The sequence below is a fragment of the Eschscholzia californica genome, unplaced genomic scaffold, assembly GCF_041429995.1.
Source record: "Eschscholzia californica isolate CP2 unplaced genomic scaffold, dmEscCali1.0.p SCAF_4, whole genome shotgun sequence".
Taxonomy (NCBI): Eukaryota; Viridiplantae; Streptophyta; class Magnoliopsida; order Ranunculales; family Papaveraceae; genus Eschscholzia; species Eschscholzia californica.
In genome coordinates this window covers 20,903,038-20,917,460 of record NW_028238461.1, presented here as the reverse complement: position 1 = coordinate 20,917,460, position 14,423 = coordinate 20,903,038, and the positions used below count along the sequence as shown (strand labels likewise).

The 14,423-nt window shown below is 39.0% G+C and overlaps 1 protein-coding gene across 2 annotated transcripts; it reads left to right on the top strand.

Annotated features, from left to right (window-relative positions):
• The first annotated feature begins 2,114 nt into the window (after nucleotides 1–2,114).
• Nucleotides 2,115–7,492, top strand: LOC147543576 (uncharacterized). Of its 2 annotated transcripts, XM_086633975.1 has the most exons (7): nucleotides 2,125–3,895; nucleotides 4,337–4,770; nucleotides 5,045–5,206; nucleotides 5,798–5,873; nucleotides 6,551–6,709; nucleotides 6,992–7,173; nucleotides 7,232–7,492. In XM_086633975.1, the coding sequence occupies exons 1-6, from the start codon at nucleotides 2,288–2,290 to the stop codon at nucleotides 7,139–7,141; spliced, it is 2,589 nt and encodes an 862-aa protein (XP_086490101.1). In that variant the 5' UTR covers nucleotides 2,125–2,287; the 3' UTR covers nucleotides 7,142–7,173; nucleotides 7,232–7,492. The 2 variants fall into 2 exon arrangements, with proteins under 2 accessions (XP_086490100.1, XP_086490101.1); XM_086633974.1 differs by having other exon boundaries at nucleotides 2,115–3,895; nucleotides 6,992–7,492.
• Nucleotides 7,493–14,423: the final 6,931 nt, after the last annotated feature.

The window sequence follows — 14,423 nt, the reverse complement described above, 5'->3', positions numbered from 1 at the left end:
AACTAGTTTCTATTTTCTCAATTCCCTAACTTGTGGGCGCCTAAACCATACCCAAGTGGACAGATCTGGCCGGCCCCGTTAGGGGACACACGCCCAAGCTTGTCCGTCCCCTTTTGGGCACCAAATCACCCCTTTTGGTGCCCAACCCAATTTCCCTTCTTTTGGGCCTTTTGTACTATCTTTGCCTAAACTTCTTTTAGGCCTATGAGACATATTTATGGGACTCTCGCATGATTATACGTCTCATCCCTCTAGTCATATCATCCGATCAATTAGACATTCTTTTGTGTAACCCGATAGTCGCGAATTACTTAGTAATTCGACGATCGTAGTTGGTTTCAAACTAAACAGTACGATCCCTAAATCGTCTGGACTTGATGATCTTCTTCATCAATTTTCTTATCTGAAAAATTGCTCGTATTACATCTTTGGTCTAAGGACATTTTCAAGTACTACTATACATGCCATCCTTCAATTTGGAAAGGGGGAACTGCATGTAAAGTATTTGGGTTTGCCATTAATCTCTTGTCGACTCTCATACTCAGATTGTATTCCTCTTTTGAATCATATAACTAACCGAGTGAAGTCTTGGAAAGCGAGATATTTGTCTTATGCAGGCCACATAAAAGCAGTGCTTACGGGAATGCTTAATTATTTGATCATTTGTTTCGGCCTTCCACAACGAGTAATACATGAAATTGAAGCCATATTCAAAAGATTTTTTTGGGTTGGGCAAAAGATGAAAACTAAACAAACTCTAGTAGGATGGCAACAAATATGTCTTCCATTCACAGAAGGAGGGTTAGCGATTCGTGATATCCAAGCCACTAACGACGCTGCTACCATGAGATACGTCTGGGATATTCTAGGTGGAAAACATACAATTTGGACTCAATGGGCGAAAACCAATCTTATCAAGGGGAAAAATTTCTCGACTTTCAAAATTACTCAAGACTCTTCCTGGTGTTGGCGCAAGATTTTAACAGCTAGAGAAAATGGGGGATCAGATTTTCCATCTAGTCTGTAATGGTGAAAATATCCCATTCTGGAATGACTATTGGCACCCGTTAGGATGATTAAAAAGTGATTTTCCTCCCACACTCTGCCAAGAACCCCCACATGCACTTCAATGCAACAGTTAGTTTTTTTTTGTTGAAAAGCAACAGTTAGTTCATGCATCAGTGAAGAAAAGTGGTATGTACCTCCTCATCTCCAAAATAGTAAGGGTGAAATAATACACCACCTCAATGAAATTAGTTGTGATGTCACTGTGCCTGATGTGATGGTATGGAAGTGCAACAAAGATGAAATTTACACTTTAAGGAACACTTATAATGTTATAAAGCCAACTGGAACTGCATTTAAAATAAATTAAATTTTGATTTAACGAAAATAAAGATTTTCGCATTACCAAACCAACTTATTTATCAAAATTATTATTTATTTATTTTCCTTCTTTTTGAAAATTGAATACGATCTACGATAGTCATTACAATTGCCTTGATACATCAAAGATGTGTTTATAAACACCATAAACCGCCAAATTTAAACTCTTACAAGAACAAACCAAGACCTAACTAGATTATGTCCTAAAGCCAAACTACTTTATTTACACTTCAATAACCCAAGTTCAATAAACCATGGAATCCACCTCTTTTGAGAATCGAACCTGAAACCTCTAGATTCAATTGTTTATGTCAACATTATTGACTACTTGGACAACTAAATGTTGACAATTATTATTTACTATCATGTTGCCAAATGACACCATAGGTGGAAGTGGTCACTAATGTGAGGCGCCTACATAACTCCCCTCTAATTAACCATATCAATGTACTAGTAACAACTTACACCGACGCGTCCACAACCATTTGGTGTAATAATTAGACATTCTCTTCTTAAACACAATTATAAGCAGTTTACCATCAAAATTTATCGTATGTAATTTAGGCTCAAGATGTCTTATATGACGGTGACAGTGCTTATTCAAATTTACAGTGTATTACATATTAGGTTCACGATGTATCAATGGCATCCAAACGTACAGACGCGCCCCACTTGCATAATATTGTGTTTCAAGTGATGTACCTAATCTAATACAGCATAAAACACCATATCACCATCAACTTTATTTTACGCGGGAAATAAACCCTCGACTCCCACATACCGCCGCCATAGTGGAAGTCGAAACGATACTCTCTCTTTCTACTCTCTTCATTTTCCGATTGCTCCTTCTTTCTCTCTCACTTGTTTTGTTAGGGTTTTGAAATTACTCCACAGAGACCAAATGACGATCTTAAGATCCAGAGAGATAATCCCTAAATCTCCTCCAGATATCCCAAAATGTAGCATAATCAAACCATCAACTCCAAATAAAACTCATGAGAGTGCTTTAATGTCTTCATCAACTCTTCATCACAAACAAACAGTCCGTTTAGGGTTACAGTTCGATTTAACTCCACTTTCTTCTTCTTCTTCACTATCACCTGGTCCAAGACGGAGTTCCCGCCTTGCTTCGAAATCGACTCCTATAACGGAAGACAGTAACGAGAAGGTCATCGTTGATGAAGAAAATGAGGAGAGTTTGAATGTTAGTGAAGTGAACGAGAGCAGTTTGGGTTCTAGTGAGGGGTCAAAGACTGGGGATAAGAGCAGTTCGAGAAATAGTGTTTCTGTTGATGAGAAAGTTAGGGTTTTAACAGAGGCGGTGGATTGTGGTGGCGGGAAGAAAGAGGGGAAGGAGAAAAAAGTGTTTTCGGGTTTTGGAGGTAGTTCTGGGTCTTCAAGTTTGAGGCGAAGTAAGAGGCTTATGAATGTTGGAATCGGAAACGAGGAGAGGGAAGTGGAAACTGATCTCAAGTTGTTGGCTGAAGAGAGAAAAGGGATTTTTAATTTAGAATCAGGAAATGGAACTGCTAAGAGCATTAAGAGTGAAGTGTTTGACATTGATTCTGATGAAAGCATGAAAGCCCTAAATGGATTGGCTGATGAAAAATTGGAATCAGGCCTAAGCTTGTCTCCTGATAAAAGTGGAGTAGTTGATGCCGAAATGATGGAGACTGAAAGTAACCCAGTGGTTAATGGAAATGAAGAGGTTGTTGCAGCTATGGAGATTGACCTAAAGATTACTTCCACCCATTATGGGAGTACCTCTAGAGGTAAAAGAAAATACAGTAAAGATGAGAAGGGGAAGGGAATTTCCATTGACTCTGATAATCATCCTGCGGCTAATTGTCATATTAAGGTGGATGAAAAGGTGGCAGAGGAGCAAAAGAGGACTATTTCTAAAGAAAGTATTAGGATGAAAGCAGTAAGAAGAAGGGAAAATAGGGAAAGATTCCATAATAGAGCGAGAAGAAGTGCTTCTAGATTTGCTCATTTCCTACACGAAGCGGAAGAGAACAATCCGCCACAGCCAGCACCTGCCTCTCGAAATAATGAGGTGCCATCACCAGTAGTTAATCACGAAGTTGAGGATTGGCCTGGTCCGTTTTCTACTGCAATGAAGATTATTAGAGACCGAGCCATGAAGCTTAACGCTCCGTGGATAAATTCCACATTTGGTGCAAGTAATGCAGAGGAACCTGTTATTGAATGGACTCCCTCAGTGGAATCAAGAAAGAAAGATTTGACGTCGATGGTTCCTTTCTTGCAAGATATGTGCTTGCATATGCTTGTAAAGAATGTTGAAGCAATTGTATCACTTGAAGCTGTGCCAGATGTATTGAAGCACAGATTGAGTGACTTACTCTGTGATTGTCGAAGGATGAACTCTCATTTTATGGAACTCCTTGCTAGTAGATCTCCTACAGAGATACGCGTAAAGGACTCTTCATGGCTCACGGAGGAGCAGTTCACCAAAATATTCGAAGGGTGTGATACTAGCAAATTAATGGTATATCACACTTTCTTTAGCTGATTCAGTTTTCTAGTTCTAATAGTGTTTCCATTCTAACACATCAATTGACATTCTTACAAGTGAAGTTCATCATATGACCTAATAAACTGTAATTGGGACTCGGTGAGTCCCCAAACTTGCGAAATACCCTGCTCGATGAAAGATATATGCCCCTTGACAACTACTGATAGTGTTAAGATACGAGAAGCCGATAACCATGTTTACTTGCATGTGGTTTTTAGTCTATGAGATGGTTAGTTGTGTTTTATAGTGCAATAACAAATAGCTAATTACCTTCCCACTAAAATGTGGGCCATTTTGTTTTCTTGGATATAAATTGAGGCCCAGGTTGTAAATTATATTTGCTAATTGTTTGTATCCAACCCTTAAATATTCACAAATTCTGCTTGGGTTGACTTTTTCTTGTTTTGAACTCAGGTGCTACAACTTGATCTATGTGGACGCTGTTTGCCTGATTACATATTACGGGCTACATTAGCTAGGTCCCCAAATAGTCTACCTGCATTATCCTCCATATCTCTGAAAGGAGCATGTCGGCTCACAGACGCTGGTCTGAAGGCACTTGTTGGTGCAGCACCTTCACTAAGTTCTATAAATCTAGGGCAGTGCTCCCTCCTAAGCTCTACGGGTATCAGTAACTTGGCTGATTCTCTGGGATCGGTACTCAAAGAACTGTACTTAGATGATTGTCAAAACATTGATATGATGCGGATTCTCCCTGCATTGCAAAAATTGGAAAGTCTGGAAGTTTTGTCATTAGCAGACAATCAGACTGTTTGTGATGATTTTGTCTCTCAATTTGTTTCTCTGTGTGGCCCAAAGTTGAAGGAGCTTGTGTGCACCGATTGTCGGTAAATTCTCTAAATCCCTAGCTTTTTTTCACATCTTACCCTACATGTTTGCGTATTTCTTTTGTCTTCATTTTATTTCCTTTGAAGTATATGATAGCGGAAGTAATGCCCATGGACCTAATAGACCACTAAAGTTCATTTCTATTCCCTGTTAACTTTACCCTAATATTTCTATGATCTCCAAGTCTAAGCAAATTTTTCCTACTCTTTTTCTAGGATTTTTATATATTTACCAATTGATCATCTCTTAATAATTTTGGTGATTTTTGTGCAGGAAATTAACTGATACTTCTGTGAAAGCCATTGCAGAAAACTGTCCTGAATTACGTGGCCTTGATCTTGCTAACTTGAACAAATTGACTGATTTAGCATTAGGATACCTTGCCAATGGCTGTCGTTCAATTCAAACTCTCAAACTTCGCAGTAACCACTTCAGGTTTTTCCCTGATGCATGTAGATATATACTTCTTACTTTCTTTTACATAAATATGTATCTAATACCTTAGTACACTGTAACTTTCTATTTATTGTGAGATTAAATTTGTTAGATATTGATTTCAAAACATAGCTTCTTGTAGCCATTTATGCATGTTTTAATTAATATAATATCTACTGATACGCGAAATCCTCTATTTTCATAAGCATGTGTCTATCCCTTAGTGTTTTCCTATCACTTTTATGTGCTATGTACTTGTGAGTTATAACCGTTAATGAAGTTAATCTAAAGTGGTACTCTATATACACGAGGGCGATACTGTCCTATTTTAAATCCATAGGAACTGGATGTATTGTTTTCTGGAATTTAGAGACATTTCTGGAAGTGGAAATAGCAAGAAGTTATAACCGCATTTGAAATTAAATTCAACAATAGGTTTGTAGTTTCAAGATAAAAATTAGAGGATCTGTTGTATCTCAGTAAACGCCAGTCGCAGAACAGTCTTTTGTATTTTATTTCGAGCTATACATATAACTTATTTTTCCTCTTCGTTAGAGATATGTAACTTGTACAAACTTTCCTTTATACCAGTGATGAGGCTGTTGCTGCATTTCTTGAAGCTTCAGGAGAGCCCTTAACGGTGTTTTCGTTGAATAATGTCAAGAAGGTAATGTAAACATGAAATGTACGGTTTCTTCTGCAAGGTTTTGTGTTGCTGTTGACTGAGGAACCATTGATTTTTAGTGTCTATCTGTACCTATGGGTCAATGTTTTAAAATACATTTTTACGCCTCAATGCGGTTTGCTCTCGTAAGGCCAAGCAGCGCCTCTAGGCGTACTCTTCAATGCATAAAAGGCGTAAACTATTTATTTAAGTAAGGAAAATGATATCGATTATGTAGAAACATCTACTTTATTACTATAATACAAAGTCCTAAGTATTTAATAAGCAAATTAACAGGTGACTTCAGATGCACACGTTTTATTCTCGAGTTCAAATACGTCGGCCTCGAGGCATGAGGTGGTCGCCTTGCCTCAAGGCGCACACCTTGATAGTTCTTCAAAACATTCTACTGTATTTTCATTCCTGCTTGATTTCTTCCTTATAAAAAATTCATTTTGCCTAAACTTTCTTATAAACATCTTTTGCGAGTGAAAATGAAGATTGAAACAAACAGATGATGCATCTATATTCTTTTCGGTCTGCCAAGCCTAAGCTTGTGAACTAATGCTTTGTGTTACCTTGGTTCAATTCTCTTTCCTTTTTGGCCCTGGGCTATATGCAACTAAACCAATTATAAAAACTAACTGTAAATGAATAATGTGTGGTTTGTCTTATTGTAGATTGGCACCAACACAGCCATATCTTTAGCCAGACGTTGCTCAAGAAACCTGGTGAGCTTGGATCTGTCTTGGTGCCGCAATCTCACAGATGCAGCATTAGGGTTAATTGTAGATAGCTGCTCATCACTGAAGATCCTCAAACTGTTTGGATGCACACAGGTTTTTTTTTTACAACTCATTAAGTTACTGCATAAGGACCTAAAAAATTAAGCAAAGATTAAACCTCTGCGCAATCATATTCCCTTAATGGCCTCTTTTCCATTCATCATATGCCACACCTTGCACTGGTATCAGATACCAATGCCCTTACTCCTTTCCATCATATAGATCATTGTGGGCCTCTCTCAAAATAACCCTTTATTAATCATCAATCATTTAGTTGTATTGGAGTTCTTGTATCTCATGGTATCCTCAACATCTAATCGTGTATTTTTCTGCCAGGTTACTCCTTTCTTTGTAGATGGTCACTCAAATCCTCTCGTTCAAGTTGTTGGATTGAAGTTGACTCCAATATTGGAAAATCTCAACATGCTCGGTCTTCAGGAATCTCCCTTGCGTTATTCGTCAGTGCATCTCAATTCTGAAATCTGAAATGTCAGCAAGATCTAGGTTCCTCACGTTTTGTACTTCTCTCTCCCTATCAACTAACCCCACACTGCTATATGTTGTATGCCCAAGCAGAACTTCAAGAATAGAGGGTGCTTGAAGATAGTTTCTGCATCTTTTGATCTGATCATCTATTTTGTTACCTCTTACATCACAGACCTCATACAATTCCGAAATTGTTTTGTTTATCTGTAATACATCGATGTTATACTGAGATGTTATAGAAAATTGTGCAGCATCTCCTAGACATGTTTCTTTGAGGGTTTGTCTTTCCCTTCTATGTTTAAAAGAGATTTGAGTTGAGGGAGAACCAAGTTTACAAGGATGGTTACTCCACTCTTGTATTTCATTCCAAGCAGACCAACTTAAAGTGGTGTCAGTCAGATCTTGCAAGGTCCACCACCCAATAGAAAATGGTTATTTGGATCGAAATCTTGTTCAGAGAAAGATGAAGCTTTTCGAAATACGAAGAGGAAGACGAAGCTTCACCGTAGTTATGAAGGATATGAAGAAAAAAAAAAAGGCTTATGGCACTGTCCATCATAGGCTTCGAGCACATTCTGGACTGAGTTTTGGACTTTAGGGCTGGATATTAGCCTTCTTTTTTGTATAACATATTCCTTGTCTTATTGTTCTAATCTCAACTCATCTAAACCTAAATTGCCATCTCTGCCTCGTATGAAAGTAAAAAAACTCTTGTATAGGGAAAACCACAAACATATATGTTTCAAAAACAATTAAAGAGAAATTGATTTAATTAGTTAACCCTTAAGAGATCTTAACGACTTAGAGTGCCACATATGACTTTTTGGAGTTTTTGTTAAAAAATCATCTCCAATGGAACACTTTGTTACACACTCTATTATGAGTTGTACATATTTATTATAGTGTCTAGAGAGAGAATCTCTAAAATGAGAGTGTCTACTTAAGACTCTCTAAGTGTTACTTTATTATTTCAACCAATAGAAAACTTTGCTTTTCAACTACTTTTTATCTATTGAATTGAAGAGGGACATGTGTATTAAGTAAAAGATTTTAGAGATCTCCATTGGAGACCAAACAAATGTCGAGTGTCTCTATATTGACACTAGGAAAGAGAATCTTTATTTGACACTTGACAACTAGATTTTTAGAGTGTTTATTAGAGTGTCCCATTGGAGATGCTCTTAACCCAGCCCAAAATTTGCCACTTGCCCAAGGCGCCTCCTTATGGTAAAATAGATTTGGCCAATAAAAAAAATGATAAAGAAGACTAAAACATAAACTCACGGTAAAATAGATTTTGATCAGTAGTATGTTTTCATTTGTATTCTTAGCGTGAAGACTTACATCATGAAGGCTTATATCATGAAGGGAGATGCTACAATTACTTAGAAGATGACATGCTGACTCACTTTCACTAAAAGATAAGATGTTTTCAAAGTTTAACTACGATTTAAACTGTTCTTTTACCCGGATGAGTCAGCATATAATCCTCTAAATAAAAAATCATAAGTAACTGTATCGTTTACCAACCATGAAATGGCATACAGTACTACAGGTTTTGGAGTTTTTATAAGACTCAAACCCAATAGTGGAGTAGTGAAAATTAATGTATCATGTCGATTATGTTGTGGTATCGTGTTGTTGTTATGAGGCTAAACTTTTTATCATCTTATCCACTCCACAATTTGTGGAGTGTTTCATACAAAAATGTTCACTCATAGTGGAACCAAATTTTGGTGGCCCTTTAGTTCTCTCCAATCTCTCCTTTAGCATAATTGATCTCCTCATCGTAGCCTGCAAGAAAAAAAAAAAATAAACAAATTGTTGAAAAAAATGAGGTGGATGACCATTGAAGAACAAATGAAAGTATATCAAGGATTTAATATTAAGGGGTGACAGTATGCCCGTCCAAGTACCCCGCCCGGATTCGGCCAGGATACTTGCTGGGCATACCATCATTTTTTGTTTAATATTTTCTGAAGTCTTAGATCTCTTCACTCTTCATTGTTATATGGTGGGGTCAAGTAGGTGGTGAGAATTAATTTCATTTGAAATGAAATTCTCATGTTTCTTCAGTGACAGAAGAAAGAAACTCAAAGTAAATCTTCTTCCTGGATTTGAGGAAGAAATTGCCTCCTACACATTAAATGAAGAAGACTTTGTTGCATGGCATTTATAGCTTTGTCTTCTGATCTTCCGGGTAAGAAGGCTATAAATAGCCATACCCATTCTCAACTTCATCATCCCATTTTTTCTCAAGTCTCCTGGATAAGTGAGAGAGTGAGAAAGAGTGTGAGATCAGAGAGTTGAGTGAGTGTGTGAGGGTGAGAGTTGTAGTGATAAGATATTGTAATCGGGGATACACTAGACTTTGTGTACGGTAACTCGGGTAAGTTGTAACTTCATATTCATAGTGGATTTGCTTGGTGCGGCTGAAAGAGGACGTAGGACTTGCTCCGAACCTCTATAAATCTTGTGTGTTATTATTCTTTATTTGCTTCGTGGTTATGTTCGATTTATTCACCATTTCATCCAAGATCCTGGTTTTCCGCATTAGAGAAAAACTCTAAGTAGACTGATCACCTATAAGGAGTGGTTATTTTTCTCAACAACTGGTATCAGAGCTTCCGGGTTAGGAATTGCTGAATTTTTTCTGTTGTCGGTGGACGGAGTTACTATTCACGTGAATAGTGTTTTTGACGTGAATAGTGTTTTCCAGCGTGAATAGTGTTTTCGCCGTGAATAGTGTTTATATCGGTGTTGGAACTATGGATGAGAAATCAGATAACGTTGCAAGGGTTCGGGTTTTCAACGGTAAAAATTTCTCATATTGGAAATCACAGATGGAGGATTATTTATATGAGAGAGATCTTCATGCTCCATTACATGGAGTGGATAAGAAGGGTAAACTCGATGATGAAGAATGAGCTATTCTTGACCGCAAGTGTGTTGGTGTGATCCGTAGGTGCCTTACGGAGGAAGTTTACAACAATGTCGAAGAAATATCTACAACAAAAGACCTAATGGACACTTTAGAGAGACTCTATCAGAAGTCGTCAGCCTCAGGTAAAATTATGTTGTGTGAACAATTATTTAATTTAAAAATGAATGAAGGCGAGACAGTATCTGCTTACCTTGGAAAGTTTAAATCAATTATCTCCCAACTTTCTAAGGTTGACATTACATTTTCGGATGAGGTTAAAGCATTAAGGTTGTTATCATCATTACCGTCGAGTTGGGATACGGCTGTGACGTCTATAAGCAACTTGGCGGGTAGTGAGAAATTAATGCTAGAAAATGTAACGGCTATGATACTCGGTGAAGAAGAGAGGAGACTAGAACGAGGCTACACCGCTTCTAGCTCTTCTTCAGGATCCGTCTTAAGCATGCAATATGATAGAGGCAGGAATTTTACTAAAAATTCAGATAAATCTAAAGGTAAATTTAGAGGCAAATCTAGGGGAAGATCGAAATCTAGGCCTAGAGGTGTGTGTTGGACATGTAATAAAGAAGGGCACATGAAGAAAGACTGTCCAGAAAGAAAGGGTGCTAACAATACGGGAAACAGGGGTGATCAAGAGGTCCATGTAGTTGCAGCTGCAGAGGACGATGCAGTCTTCATTGTTAATGACAACAATGTGATCACTGAGAGTTTCCTATTACTCTCCGAGGACGGTATGAACGAGTCTTGGATAGTAGACTCAGGAGCTTCTTTCCATGCTACAGGAAATAAGGGGATCATGACCTCTTACAAGGAAGGGAACTTTGGCAAAGTCTTCCTTGGTGATGGTGAAGCATGTGATATCATCGGTGTAGGTGATGTGAACGTGAAAGTCAATGGTTCGACGTGGAAGCTGAAAGATGTGCGACATGTTCCAAATTTGACGAGGAACTTGGTTTCTGTGGGCCAAGTTTGTGACGACGACTGTGAGGTTCACTTTTCTAAGACAAATTGGAAAGTGACCAAAGGAGCTATGGTATTAGCTCGAGGACTTCGAAATGGTACTCTCTACCGAGCTTCAGAAAGACCTACTCTAGCAGTGGCTAGCAGTGTTGAAGATGTCAGATTATGGCACAAAAGGTTGGGACATATGAGTGAGAAGAACATGAAGATTCTGCATTCGGCAGGTCATTTGCCGGAGGTAAAATCTGTAGAAATGGGCTTTTGTGAAGAATGTGTTCTGGGAAAGCAAAAGCGGGTGAGTTTCAACAGAGGCGGCAGAAGCTTAAGAAAAGAAAAGTTGGACTTGGTTCATACAGATGTATGGGGACCAGCTGATGTCTCTTCTCATGGTGGTGCTCAATACTTTGTTACCTTCATCGATGACCACTCGAGAAAGGTATGGATTTATTTTCTGAAACATAAATCTGACGTGTTTGATGCATTTCAGAAATGGAAGGCATTGGTTAAAACAGAAACTGGTCTGAAGCTAAAATGTATAAGGTCAGATAATGGTGGTGAGTATGACAAGAAGGAATTCTTACAGCTCTGTGCTACTAATGGGATACGTATGGAGAGGACGCTCCCAGGGACACCACAGGAGAATGGAGTAGCTGAGCGTATGAATTAGACACTAAATGCACGAGCAAGGTGCATGAGACTGCAATGCGGGTTGCCTGAAGCTTTTTGGGCACAAGCTTTAGAAACGACTGCTTATTTAATCAATCGGACACCCAACAGTCCATTAGATATGAGGATTCCAGAAGAGGTTTGGACCGGCAAGAAGGTAAACCTCTCTTATCTGAAAGTTTTCGGATGTGTTGCTTATGTTCATCTTAATCCTACAGAAAGGAAAAAGATAGGGCCACAGGCAAAGAAATGCATTTTCATTGGTTATGGAGGTGATGCATTTGGATATAAATTGTGGGACTATGAAAGTCACAAGGCAATCTGGAGCAGGGATGTAACCTTCAATGAAGATGTATTATACAAGGACAAGGATGCAACACGGGTCATAGGTGAAGGATCAATTACTCAAGTCGACAAAGAAAAATATGTTGACATGGGTGATAATACAGGGATGACAAGTAGAGTGGTGGAAGAAGCAGAGACTCCAGGTGAAGAGGAATCTCAGATGCAACAGGGAGACACTCCACAAGCAGTGGGAGTTTCTTCCCCAGCTCCACAGGACCAGTCAGGTGTTCAGACCGAGACATCTACGGTGTTCGTCCCAAGGAGATCATCACGTGTACCAAAACCGAATCCAAAATATGCTAATGTGATGGATCATTTGTTACTGACAGATGATGGTGAGCCAGAACATTTTGATGAAGCACTACAGGACGAGGACTCAAGCAAGTGGGAGTTTGCCATGAAAGACGAGATGGATTCACTTGTGCAGAACAACACATGGGTGTTGGCAAAATTACCAAGAGGTAAGAAGGCATTGGAGAACAAGTGGGTTTATCGGAAAAAGTCTGAAGCAAATGGTGACATTCGCTACAAAGCGAGATTAGTAGTGAAGGGGTTTCAGCAGAAACCAGGTATCGACTACAATGAAATATTCTCCCCAGTTGTGAAGATGACAACAATCAGAGTGGTACTCGGTCTAGTGGCTTCAGAAAATCTCTTCCTTGAACAGCTAGATGTAAAGACAGCATTTCTTCATGGAGACCTTGATGAAGAAATTTACATGAAGCAGCCAGCTGGATTCGTTGAAGAAGGAAAGGAGGAGATGGTATGCAAGCTTCAAAAGAGCTTGTATGGTTTAAAACAGGCCCCAAGGCAATGGTACAAGAAGTTCGATAACTTCATGCTCAGGAACAACTACTCAAGATGTAACGCAGATCATTGTTGCTATGTTCGAAGGTTTGATTCTGGTTACATCATTTTGTTACTATATGTTGATGATATGTTAGTGGCTGGAACATCTCTACAGGAAATCAAGAACTTGAAGGGTCAGTTGGCAGGTGAATTTGCCATGAAAGATCTTGGTGAAGCTCGACAAATTCTTGGTATGAGAATCAGCAGGAACAAGTCTAAGGGTACACTTATGCTTAGTCAAGCTGAATATATTGAACGGGTTCTGAAGAGGTTCAATATGGAAGGTGCCAAACCAGTCGGCATGCCATTTGGAAGTCATTTCAAGCTTTCCAAGTTGCAGAGTCCCGTAACAGATGTGGAGAAAGAGTTTATGGCAGGTGTGCCATATGCATCAGCCATTGGGAGTCTTATGTACGCTATGGTGTGCACAAGACCAGATATTGCCCATGCAGTGGGAGTAGTGAGCAGGTATTCTAGCAATCCAGGTAAGCAGCACTGGGAAGCGGTGAAGTGGATTCTCAGGTACTTGAGAGGTTCCACTGATGTACCTTTATGCTATGGACGGGGAAATTCTGTTTTAAATGGATATGTAGATGCAGACTTCGCAGGTGACCTTGATAAAAGGCGAAGTACGACAGGGTATGTTTATACCTTGGGATCAACTGCAGTGAGTTGGAACTCACGGTTACAGAAGCTGGTAACATTGTCAACAACTGAAGCAGAGTATGTAGCAGTGACAGAAGCAAGCAAGGAGATGATATGGTTGAAAGGTTTATTAGCAGAGTTGGGGCAGGAGAAGAAGAATAGTATTTTGTACAGTGACAGTCAAAGTGCTATTCATCTTGCCAAGAACTCAGCCTATCATGCAAGGACAAAGCATATAGATATTCGTTACCATTTCATTCGGTCGCTTCTGGAAGATGGTGAGCTACTACTGGAAAAGATTCTTGGTTCGAAGAATCCAGCAGACATGTTAACCAAAGGGGTCACAATTGAAAAGCTGAAGCTCTGCAAGGCTTCAGTAGGACTCTCAGTCTGAGAGAGCCGGATAGCCGCATCAGGAAGGTTATGTTAGCACCAATCCAAGTTGAAAGAGAAGTGGTATGTTCTACAACTCAAAGTTCACTGGTTCATTTGACCCCAAGTGGGAGATTGTTATATGGTGGGGTCAAGTAGGTGGTGAGAATTAATTTCATTTGAAATGAAATTCTCATGTTTCTTCAGTGACAGAAGAAAGAAACTCAAAGTAAATCTTCTTCCTGGATTTGAGGAAGAAATTGCCTCCTACACATTAAATGAAGAAGACTTTGTTGCATGGCATTTATAGCTTTGTCTTCTGATCTTCCGGGTAAGAAGGCTATAAATAGCCATACCCATTCTCAACTTCATCATCCCATTTTTTCTCAAGTCTCCTGGATAAGTGAGAGAGTGAGAAAGAGTGTGAGATCAGAGAGTTGAGTGAGTGTGTGAGGGTGAGAGTTGTAGTGATAAGATATTGTAATCGGGGATACACTAGAC

Coding starts and splice junctions, on each gene's coding strand:
- LOC147543576 (XM_086633974.1), top strand. CDS start 2,288: ATGACGATCTTAAGATCCAGAGAGATAATCCCTAAATCTCCTCCAGAT. Junction 3,896..4,336: donor GTGATACTAGCAAATTAATG/GTATATCACACT, acceptor TTTTGAACTCAG/GTGCTACAACTTGATCTATG. Junction 5,207..5,797: donor CTTCGCAGTAACCACTTCAG/GTTTTTCCCTGA, acceptor CCTTTATACCAG/TGATGAGGCTGTTGCTGCAT.